The 20,228-nt window shown below is 43.6% G+C and overlaps 2 protein-coding genes across 3 annotated transcripts in view; one reads left to right on the top strand and one right to left on the bottom strand.

Annotated features, from left to right (window-relative positions):
• Window positions 1-16,135: 16,135 nt before the first annotated feature.
• Window positions 16,136-19,294, top strand: LOC310798642 (trypsin-like; the record flags this gene model as incomplete). Its single annotated transcript, XM_083661185.1, has 6 exons — window positions 16,136-16,184; window positions 17,064-17,220; window positions 17,440-17,538; window positions 17,685-17,851; window positions 18,218-18,354; window positions 19,142-19,294. Exons 1-6 carry the CDS (start codon window positions 16,142-16,144, stop codon window positions 19,292-19,294), a joined length of 756 nt encoding a protein of 251 aa, XP_083517311.1. The 5' UTR covers window positions 16,136-16,141.
• Window positions 19,225-20,228, bottom strand: part of cblc (Cbl proto-oncogene C, E3 ubiquitin protein ligase) — a 36,123-nt gene continuing 35,119 nt past the window's right edge. For both annotated transcript variants that reach the window (XM_083661183.1, XM_083661184.1), the window contains exon 13: window positions 19,225-19,384. In XM_083661183.1, the coding sequence (XP_083517309.1) occupies window positions 19,341-19,384 (44 nt within the window). In that variant the 3' untranslated portion in view covers window positions 19,225-19,340. The remainder of the gene's footprint in view (window positions 19,385-20,228) is intronic.

Raw genomic sequence — 20,228 nt, 5'->3', positions numbered from 1 at the left:
AAAGAACTGAACCGTTACAGCATAAGGTGCACTGCTTCTGGAATGTGACAGAAGTGTCAGTGACAGCCATTAAGAACAACATTATCTCTATCAGGCATGGAGCAGAGGCTAAAACAGAAACTAAACTTTTTGGGGCGATATTGTTATGATAAGTCATAGAAAACATCACAGTAACAGGGAAAATTAAAATGTTTCGGGGCATTTTGGATAATTTCCAGTGCAAATTTAGCAATTGCTATAGCATTTTTATTTATTCAGGGACCAGGAGGCAATTTGATGTTTCACATGCTTGTTCAGTGTAGGCTCACTCTCCTCAATAAAAAACAAATCACACCCGGGTGTTGAAGTTCAGAGAGTATGAGTGTACTCTCTGAAAATACCTTGAAAGTGTTATCATTTATATGGTCCCCCCCTCAGTTGACTTTATAGCATCATCTGATTTTTCTTTCCGACCAAATGTACAGTAGAGCACATTTCAATTGAAAACTCTCCTCCTTGTACTACCGTGGCTCCTTTTTCCTCTGATAGCCTGCTGGAACCTCCTGTAATTGGTCAGAAAATCCGAACTATCCAAAAAATATTTTCACGCTACAAATGAACCGAACCATGGTCCAGTTTGATCCGGACAGAGACATCCACCTCTCTTCATCGGACCAAGATTCGGCTGTTTGCGAGAGGTTGGATTGGAGGGTGGTTTTGTATCAAAATGGAAAGTCCGGACCAAACAAGGTAGATGTGCAAGCCCCCTAACAGTGATGTTATTCCTAATTAAGGTCAGGCCTGGCCTGCAGAATCTTATGGCTAATTTCCACCACATTTTACTGCCCTGCACAGCTCGTCACCACTCGGCTCTAATCGTTTCAGCCCGATGGACGTTTTGCTTCCACCGCGGATCATCTGCCCCCACCCACCCCCGCCCACAGCTGGTCGTCATAGCGACCGCATATCTGTCCTTCGCTTATAGCCGAAGTAGGCTATAACATAACGTTATAATTAAATCCATCCACAGAACTTTTAAACTGTTTATGAAATACTGGTGCCTCTAAATGACCTACAGTGTACATGGGCAAATGTGACAAGCGGCCAGGAGAATGGATATCACTTTGTAGTTAGTCAAACTCACAGGCATGCGCTGCGCTGTGCGGGGACGGGAGAGGCGCAACAGAGTGAATGAAGCCTGTACCCCGCGGCCTCTCACCAGGCAAGACCGCGGCTTCACCAAACACCCGCTGCGGCCTAGCGGAGCGCTGCAGCCTGCACTCAGCTACAGAGCTTCCTGACTCCCTGAGCAGCGGACTTTTTTCTAATTGAACACCCGCCACGATTTTATTTCACCGGAGGCGAAGGCAGCAACACAAAAGACTGATGGAAATATACATAACAGAAGAGAAGGTAAGCCCACTAAACTGGTATGTAGCCGCCGGGGACACCTCGCCATTCCGAAGTGTCGGCATTCCGATCATTGACTTCTATGCTTTCGGAGAGGCGGCCCTTTTTTATCTCCAAAAAATGTTTCGCCGAGAGGTTAGGTTAGGCTTAGGCGTGGGGGGTGGGAGAGGTTAGGTTTAGGGTTAGGGTCTGGGGGAGGGTTATTTCGCAATGGCGAGGTTAGGGTTAGAATTTTGTCGGAATGCCGGTATTTCGGAGTGCCGACATTTCGGAATGCCGAGGTGTCCCCGCAGCGGCCAGCATTGCAGTCAGTAGACAGAGTAAACACGATTCTGCCTGACCAATCAGTCATCAACAATGTTTTCACGTCACCGTATGAACCCGGGTTCACAGAATAAAACCACGACGAGGCAGGTAGGGTTAGTAGGGTTCATTGTTTCAGCCGCATAATTACACTGAACCCCCATTTGTATCAAAGTAAGACGCCCCTCCCACTTGGACTAACTGGCCCATGTCTTCACTCCATCACTTCCATTTTGGTTTGCACCTTCAACACCACCACAGCACATCGACTACAACACATCTATCTATGCACTGCTTGCATTGCTGACCTACACACTTTGTAGTTAATTTATGTTAACATTAGTTTGAATAAATTATGTTTGTTTAAAAAATATATCTTGCATGGACTCCCCCATTTGTCACAAACTGGCTCAGGGAATGTGACGAGGAGGGATCCCACGCAAGAGATTGACTTCATACAAACAATTGATTCAAACTAAGGTTAACACAAACTAACCATGGATTGTGTTAGGTCAGCAATAAAGCAGTGTATGGATGTGGTGTTGAAGGTGCTAACAAAAATGGAAGCGATGTCAGCTGTAGGAATGGAAACGCATGGGCCAGTTTATATAGTCCAAGGGCCTAGGTGAGCTTAATCAGCTGACAAGCATCCAATTTTTTTTGATCAATCGAAAATCTGTCTGTTTTTGCAGATTTTTTTAGCTATGTATTTTTTTATTCGTTTATTTGTATTTATGTAGGCCTATGCATTTTTTTTTTTTTTTTTTTTTTTTTTTAATTTAATTATCTATTTATTCATTTAGAGACTTTAGTTCAACTTTAGACTTTTAGTTTGAAAAGTACAGCTTAAACTGACAGAGCACCTCAAAAACTATACATCACATCGCTTATATTTTGACATTCTGAGTGAGCGCAGAATTAGCTCAAGAGTTTGATGTATAATATGTCGTGTTAAAGTTGTGTGAACTGTCGCAGTTCTTAGAATGTAAACAGAGTTAACTGGCTAGAGTCAGACACACAAGCCTTGTGCCAGCAGAGTTTAGAAACTCAATTAGCTGTTCACAGCTGTTACCCATGATGATCTGTATCTTCAATATGGCAGCCAGAGGGTGCATTACATCAGTTGAAAGCGCTCCATGTCGAATTGTGTCTCTTTCAAAGAGCCATTCATGTACAGTCAATCAATTGTTTGTTTTAGTTTTGTTTGTTTGTCTGCTGAGATGACCCGAGACATCCTCCAAGACAGTGGGAGGGGTGTCACAAGCATCTCGTTCATTTCTATTTGAAAGCAGGCACAGTAAAGTGTAGCCTAGAGTGTGTGACTCAGTGTGAGACTTTACTTAAAATTGAGTACTGGACCTACTGTGGAGATTCTGGGAACACGCAATGCAGTTCCAGAACAGAAGGTGGCCTCAGTGAGCTTGATCAGTGCCATGCACACAGGAGTCGAGTGCACCGTTAGGCCTTGGCCACACTGATCCGTGGTGTCTGTCCGTGTGCGTTCATTTCTCTGTTCACTTCCATTCATTTTCAATGACAGCTGTCCGACTGTCCGTGGAGCACTCAGAAGCGTACGTATCCAGAAAATTTGCATACGTTTTGATGGACAGAAAGTTGAAGAGGGATGAACTTTTTCTGGATGGACGTATCGGATGGTCGGATGGTCGGATAGTCACTGTCCGTTTAGCCAATCAGAGTCGAGGTCTCGAGAGGAGGCGTTCCGAGATTTGTTTCAACTTTTCAAAGAAGATGGCGGCCGAGGCGGTGAAGGAGGCTATAATTAATGCTGTGTGTACACCATCCCGCTGTTGTACAACGTGATAGTCAGTGTCACCGTCTGATTTCACCATCTAATCTGGTCATTCGGTGGCATTTTATTGCCACATAAGTAACGTAGCGCACAGAGCTAACAGCTAGCTGACGCCAGCTTTCTTCTTCTCTGGGTTTATAGGCGGGTCGCTGACACCTTCAAGGTGCTTACCGCCACCTGCTGTACAAGTAGGTTACTTGTACATGCAACGGACATAAATCTATCCGTCTATCCGTTCTGTCCATTTTCTGACGGCTCAGTGTGGCCAAGGCCTAAGACACACGTTGCTAAGGTGATGCAGCTGAAAGTCTTTTTTCCATTCACTGCAGGCTGATGATGTCTTTAATGGAGGACTAAGCATATTTTTTCAGTCTTTACGATTTTCTCTACAATGTTTAATTTGTTTTTGTTTTTAATAAATAACCATTCAATAGCAGTTATCAACAATGAAGAAACTCTCAATCATATAGGGATTGACCCTGTATAGTACATTTATGCCTTATTGTTGTGGTTTTGCACTTGCACCTCTTATAATTGGTCACTTTATTAAACTGTTATAAATTATATATTATATTATTATACATTAATATGTTATAAATCACTTTCTCCTTTGCGAAAATCAAAAATACAACCAATAAAAATAAGTCACTCTCTCTCTCTCTCTCTCTCTCTCTCTCTCTCTCACTCTCTCTCTCTCTCTCTCTCTCTCTCTCTCTCTCTCTCTCTCTCTCTCTCTCTCTCTCTCTCTCTCTCTCTCTCTCTCTCTCTCGAGCATCAGCTGTCTGCATAAATGTCAATTCCTATTGGTAGGCCAACAGCCAACAGCTATACTCTTTATTGTTGCTCTGCTATAAAAGTACCTATTCAAGCTGCTGGTCTGTTGTGCATGTCTTCCAGGCGCACAATTTCCAGCGAGTAGCTAATACCCCCACTGGCGCCGGAACAAGGGGGACATGGGGACATTTTGTCACCCTTAAAATTTGGTCCCCCTAAATTTTTTTTTTTTTTTTTTTTTTTTTTAATCTGAGGGGGCAATTGCCCCTGACGCTTAGAGCCCAATTTACACTGTTTACACAGCCTGTGATGCTTGTTAAAGCCGTGATCGTTGTGGGATTATTACACCTGAGACAGACAGACCCAGGGATCAAGTTACAGAGAGCCCACTTTACACTGTTTACACAGCCTGTGACACTTGTTAAAGCCGTGATCATTGTGGGATTATTACACCTGAGAGACAGACAGACCTGGACTCTGTACTGCACTCACTGTCATTGGCTGCTGCTATAATCGTATACGGTTATTTTTATTTTATTTTTGTGTTGAGATGACAAGTTGCAACACGTTCTCACTCCGAGCATGTAGCATATTGACGCTTTGTCCCGTCCCTTATGCGCCACTTGTTACTAACATGGTACCCTTGAGCGACCCATGAAACGACTTGGGCTTTCCGACTAAACTCAATGCAAACCCATAGAAGTCATCTTTGACGCTTATGGCAACTGCTCCCCCATCAGCCTAACTGCTCGCCCATTAGTCAACTGCTCGCCCATTAGCGTCTGGGGGGAGGTTAGGTTTAGGCGTGGGGGGTGCCGGGGTGGGAGAGGTTAGGTTTAGGCATGGGGGTGGGAGAGGTTAGGGTTACGCTTAGTTCACACAGAGAACCTACGCCTTGCCTTGCCTCAACCCACGCCTACGCCTGCAGACCTTGAGCTGGGCGTGAACCTATTACACGCTTTTGCGATCACACCGCACGCCTATTCCACGCTCACCTGAGCCGAGTCCTCTCCTCTCTCCCGACTGTATTTTTTCATGTGTGGTCCCGAATTATCATAGGTAAAATAAATCGGATATATTTAATGTTCTATTGATGCTGGATATGTATAACCAGGTCTGACTATAGTCGGACATTTTAGAGAGGTGATCTTGCAAGAATATGTGCTGGCACAACAACATTGTCCATCTTGCTTCTTCGGTGGCTATTCTCTCTCATGAAGATTTGTTTGCAGCAGGGAGAAAGCCCCACGTGATAGCCACCCGTCAATCTCTCTCTCTCTCTGCTCAATGTTGTAGTAACTCCATTTTATTTTGAAATTCAGTTGACTTTGCCATTTCCCACGGATATTGTCGCGTTTTTCTTTCATGGCTTGACAGAAAAGCCTGCCTGCACGTGCCTTGTCGGCGTGAAAATAGAACTCACGCCTAAACGATAAAATCGGCAAGGCACAGGCGAGGCGTGGGTACACGCATGGTTCACGCTCAGGCGCCCTGTGTACACAGCCTCATTGACTAAAACGGACGCCTATTTAAAAGCGTGGGTAAAGGCAAGGCGTAGGCAAGGCTTGGGTCGCCGGTGTGAACCCAGCCTTAGGGTTAGGGTCTGGGGGAGGTTAGGTTTAGGCATGGGGGGTGGGAGAGGTTAGGTTAGGTTTAGGGTTAGGCTGGTTTCACACCGACGACCCACGCCTTGCCTTGCCTCAACCCACGCCTACGCCGAGCTGGGCGTGAACCTGTTACACGCTTTTGCGATCACACCGCACGCCTTTTGCACGCCGAACCTGGAGCCGAGTCACAAGCGCCTCTCCTCTCTCCCGACTGTATTTTTTCACGTGTTGTCCAGAATTGTCATGGGTAGCCTCTAGGTAAAATAAATCTGATATATTTAATGTTCTATTGATGCTGGATATGTATAACCAGGTCTGACTATAGTCGGACATTTTAGAGAGGTGATCTTGCAAGAATATGTGCTGGCACAACAACATTGTCCATCTTGCTTCTTCGGTCGCTATTCTCTCTCATGAAGATTTGTTTGCCGACAGGGAGAAAGCCCCACGTGATAGCCACCCGTCAATCTCTCTCTCGCTCTCTCTCTCTGCTCAATACTGTTGTAGAAACTCCATTTTATTTTGAAATTCAGTTGACTTTGCCAGTTCCCACGGATATTGTCGCGTTTTTCTTTCATGGCTTGACAGAAAAGCCTGCCTGCACGCGCCTTGTCGGCGTGAAAATAGAACTCTCGCCTATTCGATAAAATCGGCAAGGCACAGGCAAGGCGTGGGTACACGCAGGGTTCACGCTCAGGCGTCCGGTGTACACAGCCTCGTTGACTAAAACGGACGCCTATTAAAAAGCGTGGGTAAAGGCAAGGCATAGGCAAGGCTTGGGTCGCCGGTGTGAAACCAGCCTTAGGCCCAATCCCAATTCTTTTCTTAACCCTCAATCTTAACCCTCAAGCTCAACCCTCAATTTAAGTACCCCTCAAAACTAAGTGTTAAGGGCTATCTTGCGACTTTAAAATGGGACACCCCTTAAAGGCAGTTACGTCTTCAGACTGTGGGGGGCAGCAATACGCCAAAGCTCCGTCCATTCTGTCAATTCTAAAGAAGAAGAAGAAGACGGCATATACGTCATCATTAGTCGGCGATTACCCTCGGATGCGACGTGTTACCAAACAACAAACACCAAAATGCCGTCTGCAGCTGCGTTGATTTCCTTTGCTTGGGCTTTAGGCATCTTTTTGAGAATCTGCACATCCAAACGGAGAGAGATAAGAAAAAGACGACTTTTCCGACGCATGGGAATGCTGGTGGATCAGTTTCAGGTATGTAGAATAGACTGCAAAGACGTATTTTTGTAAGTTCGTTTGCATAGCAACACCACATGCTAACTTTGCTAATAGCCTAGTCTCAATCCATTTGTGATAACGCATTTAAATCGAGCGAACGGTACAGCCTATTGATTTGTGTTTATTTAGTGATACTAAAGACACATTCAAATCATTTTTGTGCAGGTCTGAAATAATACAGTACACATGCATTGTATCAAACGTTAGTCTGTCCCTATGTGGGGAAGGAAAAAATATGCAGTGGTGATTTTGGGGATGGGAAAAATGCTTTCACGTTTTCTGCAGTTTCACCTATTAAAATCTTCCATGTGAACTTTTCAGAGTGGTCATCCGACGGCGTACTGCAAGCTGAACCACGATGTTCCTATACTGCGTCTGTGGTTCAACGTAGAGGCCGAGCTGAAGCAGGACTTCCGCCTGACCAGAAGAGCCATGCAGGGTTTGCAAAGACTTCTACTGAGGGAACAGGACCATGGCTGGGGCTCTCAACTAGAGGTCCTGATATATGTATACTGGCTGGCTCATGGACTGTCATATCGTGTTGTTTCTAGCGTCTTCAGTGTGCCAAAATCCACTGTTCACAGGGTAGTCCACTGAGTTGCACAACGGATATGGAAGAACCTGAAGCTAGCCATCCATTTCCCACAACCAGCAGAGCTTAATGCAGTTGGCCAAGGATTTGGGCAGCTTTCAGGAACCCCTGTCCTTAACTGTGTTGTGGGTGCAATAGATGGCTGCCATATTAGAATAAAACCTCCCTCACTGCACAGAATCGACTATTTGAATTACAAAGGTTTCTTTTCGATAAACATGCAGGCCATTTGTGATTCAAATGGAAAGTTTCTGGACATCTTTGTCGGTTACCCAGGGTCAGTTCACGATACACGCATTATGAAGAACAGTACTTTTTACAGGACACAACAGTACCCACCCACCGGTTACATCATTCTTGGAGATGGAGGCTATCCCTGTCTGGACAGACCAATCAGCCTAATCACGCCTTACAAAGAGCCTGTTGTGGGACGCACAGAGTCCCGCTTCAACTACCATCATGCCCGTGGGCGCAGCATCATTGAAAGGGCTTTTGGTGTAATGAAAACTAGATGGAGATCCACCCTCTTCAAGGCCTTAGAGGTTAGGCCCACATTCTCACCTGTGGTCATATCTACCTGTGCCTTTTTACACAATGTGTGTTTGGACAATGGAGACATGCTTGAGCCGGATGACGATGTTGCACAGGACATGTTTGAGCCTCGCCCACCCCGTGATGCCCTAGTAGCTAATGAAAGGTCTGGAAATGCTGAAAGGAACAGATTGGCTGCCTTAATCTGAGGCCATGTGCAGGGCCCACAGTAATGCTGTCTGATAAAAGAAAATGCTGAGTGCTGTGTATATAGTTTGTACTGAATGTTTAAGTATTTTACATGTTTATTTTTATGCACAAAGCTCCACATGTTTACCTCTTATGGATGTCTGTGATACAAAATGGATAAGACTGCTGTATATAGTTTGTACTGTATGTTAAGGTATTTGGCATGTCAACCATTTTCTTTGATGCACACAGATCCACATGTAAACTTCTTATGGATATGCAAGATTCTGTAGTTCTTTTGTTTTCAATTTACACCTATTTTTGTCAAATAAATCTTTTCAGAAAAATTAAGTACCTATTTTTTTCTATTTCATGGTAATGTTTCTACCAGCTATGTTGAGAAAATCTAGTGTGATTACATACTAAATAAATTACATAAGTTATGCTCACAGCCTTGTTAAACCAACTTCAACTTTTTATTAAATCAAGCTTTTTCTTTATATTACAAAAACAGGTATAAAATTATCCACATACAACAGAAAAATTGAGGTAGGAATGGCAGTAGTGCAAACATTTGAACAACATAAAAATTGAGGTAGGAATAGCAGTAGTGCAAACATTTGAACAGTGCAAACAGCTGCGAGAGAAAAAGGCTATTTTCTCACATTTTCTCTACCATGCGCTCAAACAGCCCGAGGAAGCGCTCAGTTTTGGCCTCGCTCTCCTCGTGGCGCTTCTGCTCCTTGGCACTCTCGCTCTTCAAAAAGTCAACAATGGGATTCATTTTTTTTTTCTTTTTTTGAGGTGAAGGGGTTGGGGGGCTTGAGGTGGATCTGGCGGAAGCGCTAAGGGCCACGGCAGAAGCAGATGAGACAGTCGCTGAGGTGGAAGGACCAGAGACAGTCGCTGAGGTAGAGGGACCATCGGCAGAGGGACCATCGGTAGAGGTGGTTGGGGTGCAGGGACCATCAACAATCTCCTGAAGAAGAAGAAAATAAATTACATAACCTGGTCACGTGGCCATGAGTCACATACAGGTGGATCTCAATAAATTAGAATATTGTTATAAATTTCAGTATTTTGTCAGTTATTTTCGAAAGTGAACAAAATAAACTATTGAGATGCACGAGTACAGGGTATGTTACACTAAAACATTAAATGTGATTTTTGCTAGTCTTCCATACTTACCAGAAGTATAGTTGTAGGGTCCCCTTCTGGTTGGAATGAGGCCACCAGCAGAGGAGGGTCAATAGATGGCCTACCACCCAGAACATCATGCATATCTAGATAATACTGCCAGGTAGCCGCTGTCTCCTCCCCAGCATCAGTGCCCGACCCAGTTTTGGGAGTTTTCAGTTCCTGCAACACACACACATGCACATTATCATAAAAAATACTTACAAGAACTAACAAGAGATTTTAAGGATGGGACAAGGGATTGACATTAGCCTACCTTGTATCTTGTTTTCAGGTTTTCCCATTTTTTGCCAGCCTGTTGGGATCCAACTTTGCCCTCCAAGCCAGCTTCTTTGATGAATTGCCTGTGTAATAACAAAAAAGGGATGGTTATGACAGAATGGTGAAAAAGATGTATGAGGTCATGCATTGCCATCTACTTAGACGTATTCATGAAATGTTCATATATTCAAAACAGAAAGCTGGGTCACTAGGACAAGAGTTGCCGTTGTGACTGAGAATTATGTTCTGAATATGAACACTACACAAGCCACAAATTACTCACTCCCATAGTTTTCTGGGGGCTTGTTTCATTTTTCCGTTAGTGAACTGGTCCTCATTGCTGGCCCTGAAACGAATCAGGGCCCGCGTTGTCTCTGTTGTCCCTGAAATGCAACAGGGATAACATTAGTATCTTTACTTTTTGGCTACCTGTAGGTTATTGGTTTCATGCAAACTATTATCACATGAACACAGTAGTCACAACATCCAGCAGAGCCGCTATGACAGTTAACCAGTTAAACCGAAACATGTTAGCGGTACTGCTGGGTGTTGTAACTACAGACTACAGTGTTCATGTGATAATAGTTTGCAGTTATCTCCCAGGCTTTTTATCTAACGATAGTTAGCTACAGCAGCTGTAACTATCGTTAGATAAAAAGCCTGGGAGATCATCTTACAAAAATGACGGTGCAAACATTACACGTAGGCTGTATAAAACAACTCTAAACGACATTACCAACAATAATTATGGCATTTCGTAACTACGTTAGCAATAGCGTCATGGCTTGATCGCACCAGCACGGCTACCGGCTATCGATAGTTAGCAACAACATTTTTTTGCGTAAGGCTCCAAAACGGAAATCCATAAAATGACGTTTTAACTAATATAATACAATGGTTCTCGTAATTTCTACATCTCTATTAACAAGGAAATACTTACATTTGTAGGGCTGCTTTTTTCCTCCGTTCGCCGCCATCTTTCATCTGAAGGGATCTAGCCATGACACGCAAGGGATTCTGGGATCGCACTCACCGCCAAGGGTGGTACTGGAAAATCTTAAAAGTGAGGGCCGTTTCACCCTCAATCTCGACCCTTAACTCAACGCACTGAGAATCGGGACAGCACTAGGCTTCGCGGGAGTGCGCATTTTTGAGACTGAGGGTTAAGATTGAGGGTTAAGATAGGAATTGGGATTGGGCCTTAGGGTCTGGGAGAGGTTAGCTCCTCCATACCCTAATGGGGGAGCACTTGACTAACGGGGGAGCAGTTAGGCTAATGGGAGAGCAGTTAGGCTAATGGGGGAGCAGTTGCCATAAGCGTCAAAGATTACTTCCATGGGTTTGCATTGAGTTTAGTCGGAAAGCCCAAGTCGTTTCATGTGTCGCTCAAGGGTACCATGTTAGTAACAAGCGACGCACAAGGGACGGGACAAAGCGTCAATATGCTACGCGCTCGGAGTGAGAACGGGTTGCAAGTTTTGCACTGTGTTTCGAAGTGATATTAATAATAATAATAATAAGTTCAGTGTTTCTGCCTGTGTTGCTGTCTGTTGTAGTGTAATTATAAAATGACCTAAAGGGAGAGCAGGTCACCAAGTGAGTGAGAAAAGGAAAAATACTGAATAATTACATCACTACAGTATAATCCTAATGTTAATTTAAAATGAGATATTCATCTAAATATGGCTAAAAATCATCCAAACGTCCATAAAAACGTCAATTTTTCGAAAAAACAGCAAAAAAAAAAAAAAATGTGTCCCACTTATTGCAAACTCGTTCCGGCGCCACTGAATACCCCCTACAGTACTATTGCCTATGTGTTGATCAATAGTGTTATATTATTGTATGTAACAGAGGTCTGTAAGCTGCCATTATATATTGTTATGGTCTGTCTTTTTAACACCTAACATCTATGTCTATGCCCATGGTGCCCTGAGCCACCAATGGTTGTATTATATGCTGTAATATTTCTAATGGAGGTGACCCACAGACCCAGCAATGCAACCCCATTACCAACTAGAATATACTTGGAAGAAAATAAAGGAGCACAGCTTGGAGCGTTTGATTTACATGCAAGAATGATTAGCTTAGCGCACCAACAGGCTACTGTAGTGGTGAGTTCATCTCCGCTCTGGACCCTCCGTGGGACGTTTTGCTCGGTGGGACGGTTTGTAGTGGCCAAAGAGTCCAAGCCTTGCATATGTGTCATGTTCCAGCTGTCTAGTTTAGGTCAGATGGCAGAGGTGGGAACAAGTCATTGTTTTGCAAGTCACACGTCAGTCGCAAGTCTTTGCACCCAAGTCTCGAGTCAAGTCACAAGTCAACACTCGCAAGTCCCAAGTCAAGTCCAAGTCATAGACTTTTAGTTTCGAGTCTTAAACAAGTCATAATGTGCTCTTCACCAAATGCAATGCTATTTTAACAAGAGTCATGAATGCTTTTTAAAATTAGTTTAAACAAGTTTGTTGACATTACACTTTCATAGTTTCATACTATCAGTCATGTTTTATGTTTAAATTAAATAAAAAGATGAATGTAAAAAATATATATTTACATCAAGTCTTTTCAAGTCAAAAGGCTCAAGTCCAAGTCAAGTCATGAGTCTTTGGTGTTCAAGTCCAAGTCGAGTTGCAAGTCTTTGTTGATTTTGTCAAGTCGAGTCTAAAGTCATCAAATGTGTGACTCGACTCTGACTCGAGTCCAAGTCATGTGACTGGAGTCCACACCTCTGTCAGATGGTGGTTTGTTGGAGTAGTAGTAGGAATGAGAGAAGTGATTGCCCCTCCAGTACAGGGGTGCCCAATAACCAGAAGTTGTGACGGCCCTCTATCTGCTGTCTGGACCTGTGTTGTATGTTTGTCTGTCACCTGTGTGTCTTCCCTCAGGTCCAGGCAGGAGGAGCAATCAGGGCAACTGGGAGCACCGGTGTCATGCCGAGTTTTGCACCCCTGCAGAGAATTGCATCCCCACATTCCGGGAGCATATTGTAATGATTTATACGGAAACTTAACTGTTTACAAATGATATAATTGTCTGGGTAGACGTGATCTCCAAGCCAGGGGGGTCTGTCCTGGCTCATGGAGACCGACTTTGATGCATTAGATCCGCGTGGAGGTGACTTCCATGCTTGGGGCTCTCTTCTGGCTCATGGAAGCCGACTTGTGCTTAAAATCCAGAGGACCTCGAGACCTGGGGATCTCTCCTGGCTTTATGGAGGGGGGTGCAAATCTCGGCAGTTTGTACCTGCCGAGATTTGCATCCCTGTTTTTAAGTTAAAACAGCCCCAAAATGTGGTGGGGGTGCAATTCTCGGCGGGGGTGCAAAACTCGGCATGACACCGGATCACTGCCGCAGAGGCCTTTTAACCATCTGACTGCTCCTCAGTCAGTGGAGGCTTTCCCCTGCATGACAGCAGCACCTTTTGTTCGCCTTGGCCGTTTCGGTTGTTCTTTTAGCTTTGCACCTTCTATTACAACACCACATCCATACTTACCTTCTCACACGTTCACTCACCTACACCGCTGATTAACTGACGTACACGTCCCATTGTTCTTTTTGTCGCTTCATCTGAAACTTGAGTTATTCTAAATCAAATCCATTTGTTTACACTGTTAAAAACCGTGCGCTTTCTCTTCGTTGTCATGGCCTGCAGGTCGTGACACCAGTACAAAAAACAAGCATGCATTACCTCACAACTCAGAAGATGGCCTCACCGGACAGAAATATGCATAGCGCTATGACTTTACCTTCATATAGCAGCAGGTTGAGCGTTTTTGTTTGTTTGACAGCATATTCCCTAATTGTATCCACCTTATTTTTGAATGCCCCACTGTAAAAAATAATTGTGGGTACAAGTTCTGGTTTAACGTGACTTATTGTTGCAGCTTGCCATTTCCTTTGTTATACTCGGCTGCAGACCCGAATTATAAACCGGGACCTGGAGTATGTTATAAAAGTTATAAATATAGTCACGTTATAAACAACTAACCAACGCTGGGGGTCCGTATGGAAACAGTGTTAAGCCCAATTTATGCTTCGTCTGCCGACACTTTTGAAATGGTCGCAGACAGAAATGAGGACTTGAGTCGACACTTTCAAGTGTCTGCGAGCAGTGTCTGCTACCTGGTGAAATGTCTAGTGTCGCTGACTACGTCACATAATGTCGCGCAAGTCTGATTGGCTATATAGACGGGCACGCGCGACTTCCTTGTTTTAGTTTTCGCTTAAATGAAATTAATGAGCGTGTCCCCGGTATTTTTATCAGCCTTGATGTATGACTTCGTGAAAATCACAAAGAACACCGTGACCAACTTCCCAGAGAGAGAGGAGGTGATTGTGTGGTTGTGTGTCGTTATATGCGGCTGCAGTTACATCTTGCCTCCGACGTGGGTTCACTGACAGCATTCCCTCTCTTGCCTGTCTGCACTGCACTAGTTCTCTGTCTCTAGCGTCACGTGACCGTTGCGCCGTGGAGAGAAGCATAAATGCAGCAACATGAGCGACACTTTATTTTTCGTCTGCGACCATGTGCTGAGCGACACTTTATAATAAGTATAAATTAAGCTTTACTCGAAATGGTTCAAAGTTCAATCAATTTGGTCATTCAGTGGCGTTTTACTGCCATGTAAAGTAACTATTACGCTAGCCGCTAGCATTAGCCACAGTAGCCGACTACCCACAATGCATTACGTTATCCCAGCACCCGAACGACGCGGCTGTAGAGCACAATGGCTCTGCTGTAAAATCCTCATAGACGTTTTTTTTGTCAAGTTAAAACCATAGACTGTAAAACAGTCTATTACACCGGAAGCGGAAGAAGCACCCATCAGGCATCATGGCAGCTAGAAATAAGGTGGATATAGCCTATATTTTTGTACCTTTGGAATATCTATTTGACTAGAATAGACTAGAATAGATTAGACACTAGACTAGAATACTGTGTAGAATAGAATAGAATAGAATCACTTCATTTAGATTGAGTTGACCCTCAAAGACCATGATGACTATGCATGTCGCTTTGCTGATTGCCTCCTGTTGTGCAGAAATGGAAAAAGAAAAACAAGGTTTTCTCCTTTCCTGTGCCAAGACTCACAGATGAAGATTTTCTCACCTCCGCTTGGCTTATTTTCAAGGCCATCCAAAGCTGCAACCTTAAAACAGCCTTTTCCCCCACAGGGATGCCACCAGTTACACAACTGCTGGAAGCAATGATCACAGTTAACCTAATGTGTTGAACAGCAACAACCTCAGCAATGAATAATAAATAAAGGAGTTGTTGGGGAAAATGCCTCAGAGAATATGTTCATATTTGCCACGTACAGAAGAGAATTGTACAACTTTGGCAGATTAAGAGCCTGCTTGTTTGTATATTGTGGCTTGCCAACAATCAGTTAACCATTAGAGAAGTGAAAGGTGTGGAGACCTTGGTCCCATGTGTGTAATTGAGGTAGGCTACACAGATGACATCCATAAGGGGTGTGTTGGGGTGGGGGTTGGGGCAAGGTTATAATAGTTTTGGATTTTTTTCTTTATTTTTTAATTTTATTAGTTTTGACTTTTTGTTTTCAATTTCAGTTTAGTTTTCATTCGTTTTTAAGGTGGGTTTGATCGTTTAGTTTATTTTTTATTTTTTGAAAATGCTTAGTTTTAGTATAGTTTTTATTAGTTTCAGTGTTAGTTTTAGTCTTTTTTTGCCCCTTTCCTCTTTTTTTTTGTAATATGGGGTGTTTGTCAGGGGTGAGATTCAAACGGGTCATAAAATATGATAGATCTAGGAAAATAGATTTCATCTCCACTCAAAATATAGGCTTATTATGTATGAAATACTGTAAAGACTAAAACTAAGGGCATTTTCTCTTCAATTTTATTTTATTTTAGTTCGTTTTGTAAACACACAATACTGTTTCAGTTATTTATCGTTTTTTTGTAAAGCTTAGTTTTTGTTTTTATTTCAGTTTATTTCATGTTTTTTCAATTCTAGTTTTTGTTTTTCCGTTAGTTTTCGTTAACTATAATAACCTTGGGTTGGGGTGGGTAGATTTAGGGTGGGCAAACATGGGAATGGGGTCATGATAAGAGGATGGATGGGTGGCATGCAGGGTGAGGGGGGGAGTGTGAGGACAGGGATGGGGAGCGGGGGGGGGGGGGGGGGGGGGGTGGTTGTGAGCATGGCAGGCTGCTACGGGATATAAATATGAGCCAGGACATGTCCAGGTGTCTTCTGATCATTTAGCATTCACCAGACACCATGAGACTGCTGGCTCTGCTGCTGATGGTGGGAGCCGCTGCTGGTAAATACACGGGAATACAGACACACACGCACACACACATGCACACATGCACACACACACATACACGCACACACACACACACACACACACACACACACACACACACACACACACGCACGCACACACACACACACGCACGCATACACACACACACACACACACACGCACACACACATGCACACACACACACACCACCAGTCGTAGTTGTGTACAGATGTTACTCATTTGGTTTGGCAGTGCTGCTGCAGCACTACAGTACTACAGCAGCACTACACTGCTGTAGTACTGTAGTAGTGCTGCAGCAGCACTACAGCAGTACTACAGCGGTAAAAGTGGGGACTTTTGTTATTTAAATGTGCTCTTTGTTCTTAACAAAAGCCCTCTTGCTTAACTAACACTGCAGCAGTACTGTGAAACTAAATGAGTAATAGCAGATAAGCTTATCCAGTGGTTCTCAAAGTGGGGTCCAGGGACCCCCAGGGGTTCTTGAGGGGGTTCCAGCAGGGGGCCCCAGCAAAAAAAAGGGAATAATTATTTTTCACTATAATTCCCTCCATAACACAATGACAGAATGTGTGAATATTTGGTACACTTTCTGTAATAAATATCTAAAATATATATCTAAAACCAAAAATCTTATCAGATGGGGGAACCTGGGACAAAATCTTATCAAATGGGGGTCCATGGTCTAATATTTGTCAGTTTAGGGGTCCTTGGCGTGAAAATGTTTGAGAACCATCGGGCTAATCTATGTAAAAAGATGTGTCAAGTAGGTTAAGTATACAGTATCTAAAAGACAAATCTCTCTCTCTCTCTCGCTCTCTCTCTCTCTCTCTCTCTCTCTCTCTCTCTCTCTCTCTCTCTCTCTCTCTGCGACAGCGGCGGTGCCCCGTGAGGATGGGAGGATCATTGGGGGTCAGGAGTGTGAGCCTCACTCTCGTCCCTACATGGCCTCACTCAACTACGGCTACCACTTCTGTGGCGGCACGCTCATCAACAAGCAGTGGGTGCTCTCTGTCGCCCACTGTTGGTACAAGTGAGTATAGATCGATGGGTGAGAAAAACCTGTATTCAATTGGCATCTTGTATTCATTTTGCCCGCTTGTTGCCATGTCCCCCCCCATCCCCCCATAAAGTCTAACTACAAGGGGGGACATCTTTCAAGCCTGGGAATAAAGTAAGGAGTAGAGTCTGTTATAATGAATAATGTCAATAAAAGTGTCAAGCATATTCTCTGTTTCTCCTCCTCTCTCAGTCCATATTCCATGCAGATCATGCTGGGAGAACATGACCTGCGTGTGTTTGAGGGCACTGAGCAGCTCATGAAGACTGACAACATCATCTGGCACCCTAGGTGAGATAAAGAGACTGGCAGGTTGTACCTACATTTTGTTTTATTGTTTTGTTAGAATTTGTACTTCTGAAATATATTCTGTCCAGACTGTCCCCTTTTATAGGCCTACGTCTTAATATGCTAATGTCTTATTTCTCTGTGTGCAGCTATGACTACCAGACTCTGGATTACGACGTTATGCTGATCAAGCTCTTCCACCCGGTGGAGGTGACCGACGCGGTGGCACCCATCTCCCTGCCCTCAGGATGTCCATACGGGGGCATGATGTGCTCGACGTCCGGCTGGGGAAACACCGCCATGGGAGACGAGGAGGGTGGGTTCATAACACTCACTTAACCCATTGATACCTGATGCAGCATTTGTGTGTGTATCCCTTTAAGACTTAAAGGGATACACACACAAATGAGGGATATACACGCAAATGCTGCATCAGGTATCAATGGGTTAATTCTACATAGAGTGTGCAATTAGGCCACCTTAGACTTGTTTGTTTGTAGAATTATTCCTGTTTTTCCAAGGTTTGAAAATAGTTGAAAAGACATTTCAGAGGTTTCTATGTGCATCTTGTTGTGATACTATAATTAGCCACACCTCGATGAAGGCCTTTTAGCTGAAACATTTTAGCACAATGAATAAAGTGTGTATACAGGCTCCTTCACTTTCATCCTGCCTGTTACAGTCAACATGCCCACCCTTCTGCAATGTCTGGACGTGGCCATCTGGGGAGACGTAGAGTGTGAGAACGCCTATCCTGGCATGATCTCACGCCGGATGCTGTGCGCCGGATATATCGAGGGGAACATAGGCGTATGCAATGTGAGTTTTCAGTCCGTGCAAAGACTACATTAATTCGACAGTATGTGTGGAGGGATTATTCACCAGTGTTGGGCAAGTTACTTTCAAAATGTAATATACTACATATTACTAGTTACTTTCATTTGAAAGTAATAAGATACTTTACAACATTACTTTCTGTGTAGAGTAACTTGTTACTTATTACACTACTTTTGCATTACTTTCACCAAAACAACAGCAGCAGCAGAATTACATGCATCGCCGCCATCCCAAAAAATAATTTCAACCGCCTTGAAGTCAGTGTAAACAATCCAAAATTCTAAATATTATTCTTTTCCTTTGTTATTGTCATCTATAGTGGTTATTTGCATAAAAACACACAGTTTGATTAGGAAATGATTGTATCTTTTTTAAATATGTGCTTTGATTTCATCAAATGTAACTCAATTTGTAACTTGAGTTACTTGACAAAGTAACTGGTATAATATTACTGAAATCCTATAAGTAATACGTTATATTACTGAGTTACTGCTAAAAGTCATATATTACATGTAATATGTTACTTTTGTAATGAGTTACCCCCAACACTGTTATTCACTGCATACTGCATCCTAAACTGCATCCTAAACTGACCAAAGGTGGTAGCAGGGAAAATCTTCACGGCAATTTCAATGTCCTCCTAAGCTGAGTAAGAAACTGCAATTTTCTTACATTAATTGGTCAAAAAGCGCCAACTAAACATCTGCACCCCCCAATGAAAGCAGTCTATAACGCGGGCCTGTCCCACCAACCCCTCTGTCTCTCTCAGGGCGACTCCGGCAGTCCTCTGGTGTGTTTCGGCGAGGTCTACGGCCTGGTGTCCTGGGGTCAGGGCTGCGCCCTACCCGGCTACCCTGCCGTCTACGTCAAGGTGTGCGAGTTCCTCTACTGGATCGAAGACGTCTTCGCGGCCAACCCCTAGAAAAAGTTCTCCCTCCATGTTTCACACATTCTCATCTTCTCTTTCTTCACTGCTCCTCCCTGTAGACCCTTTTCCCTGGCACTGGAACACCTAAATGGAATGGAACCGTCATTAATGTTATTGGTTACACCTGTGTTTACTCTGCTTTGACCCCATCCCTTTCTTTGAAAGCCCACATTCGTCTTATTTCTTGCTGCCACTTGTCCTTTATCTGTCTCTCACATTCCCTGCACCCTCACACAACGTGTTCTCTCTCTCTCATACGCCCAGACTCAACACAAAATAAAGGCCTGCTGTTGTTATATATTTGTCTGTTTCATTTGTCTGTCCATTGAAGCATTCATTGTCAAACTGTTTTATGTCCAAAATTATGTATGAAATGAGATGCAGAAAACCACAGGATAAAACTGAAAACGAATGCAAGAAACTGAGTCTGAGTTACACATTTTATTTGTTTGACTGTTATAGCATCATATAAGGCATGGGAGTTTGATGGCGTTATAAAGAGTCCTTGTTTTTAGCCATAAGTTATGCATAAGAGCGAACTTTGACAGCATGGTTTAAAAGAGAATGGTTAAATGATGAGGTAGCATGTTTCTAAGTGCCCCCCCCCCCCAGCATTTGAATACCAAGCATCTCATTAATTTCTATCATTTTGAGCAGGCACAGTCTAATGTTTTAACCAAGTGTTTGAGGAGGAATGAGTACCGGACTGTGAAGATACTGGGAAAAACAATTAGCAATGCGCTTACTGAACAGAAGGTGGCCTCAGTGAGCAATGTTTTATCAGTGCCATGATCCACCAGGGAGCAGTGGCACGGTCAAAGTCGGCAGTGCAGCAGACACACTTGGTCATATTTTACGCTGATAGAGAAAAGTCTTTTTTAATGAAAGGCTGATGTCTTTAGTGAAGGACTGAGCATGTTTTCAGTTT

The sequence above is a fragment of the Poromitra crassiceps genome (genome assembly GCF_964638095.1).
Source record: "Poromitra crassiceps genome assembly, chromosome: 26".
Lineage (NCBI taxonomy): Eukaryota > Metazoa > Chordata > Actinopteri > Beryciformes > Melamphaidae > Poromitra > Poromitra crassiceps.
Note: the sequence above shows the minus strand (reverse complement) of the source record. Positions and strands in the feature narration are given on the sequence as shown.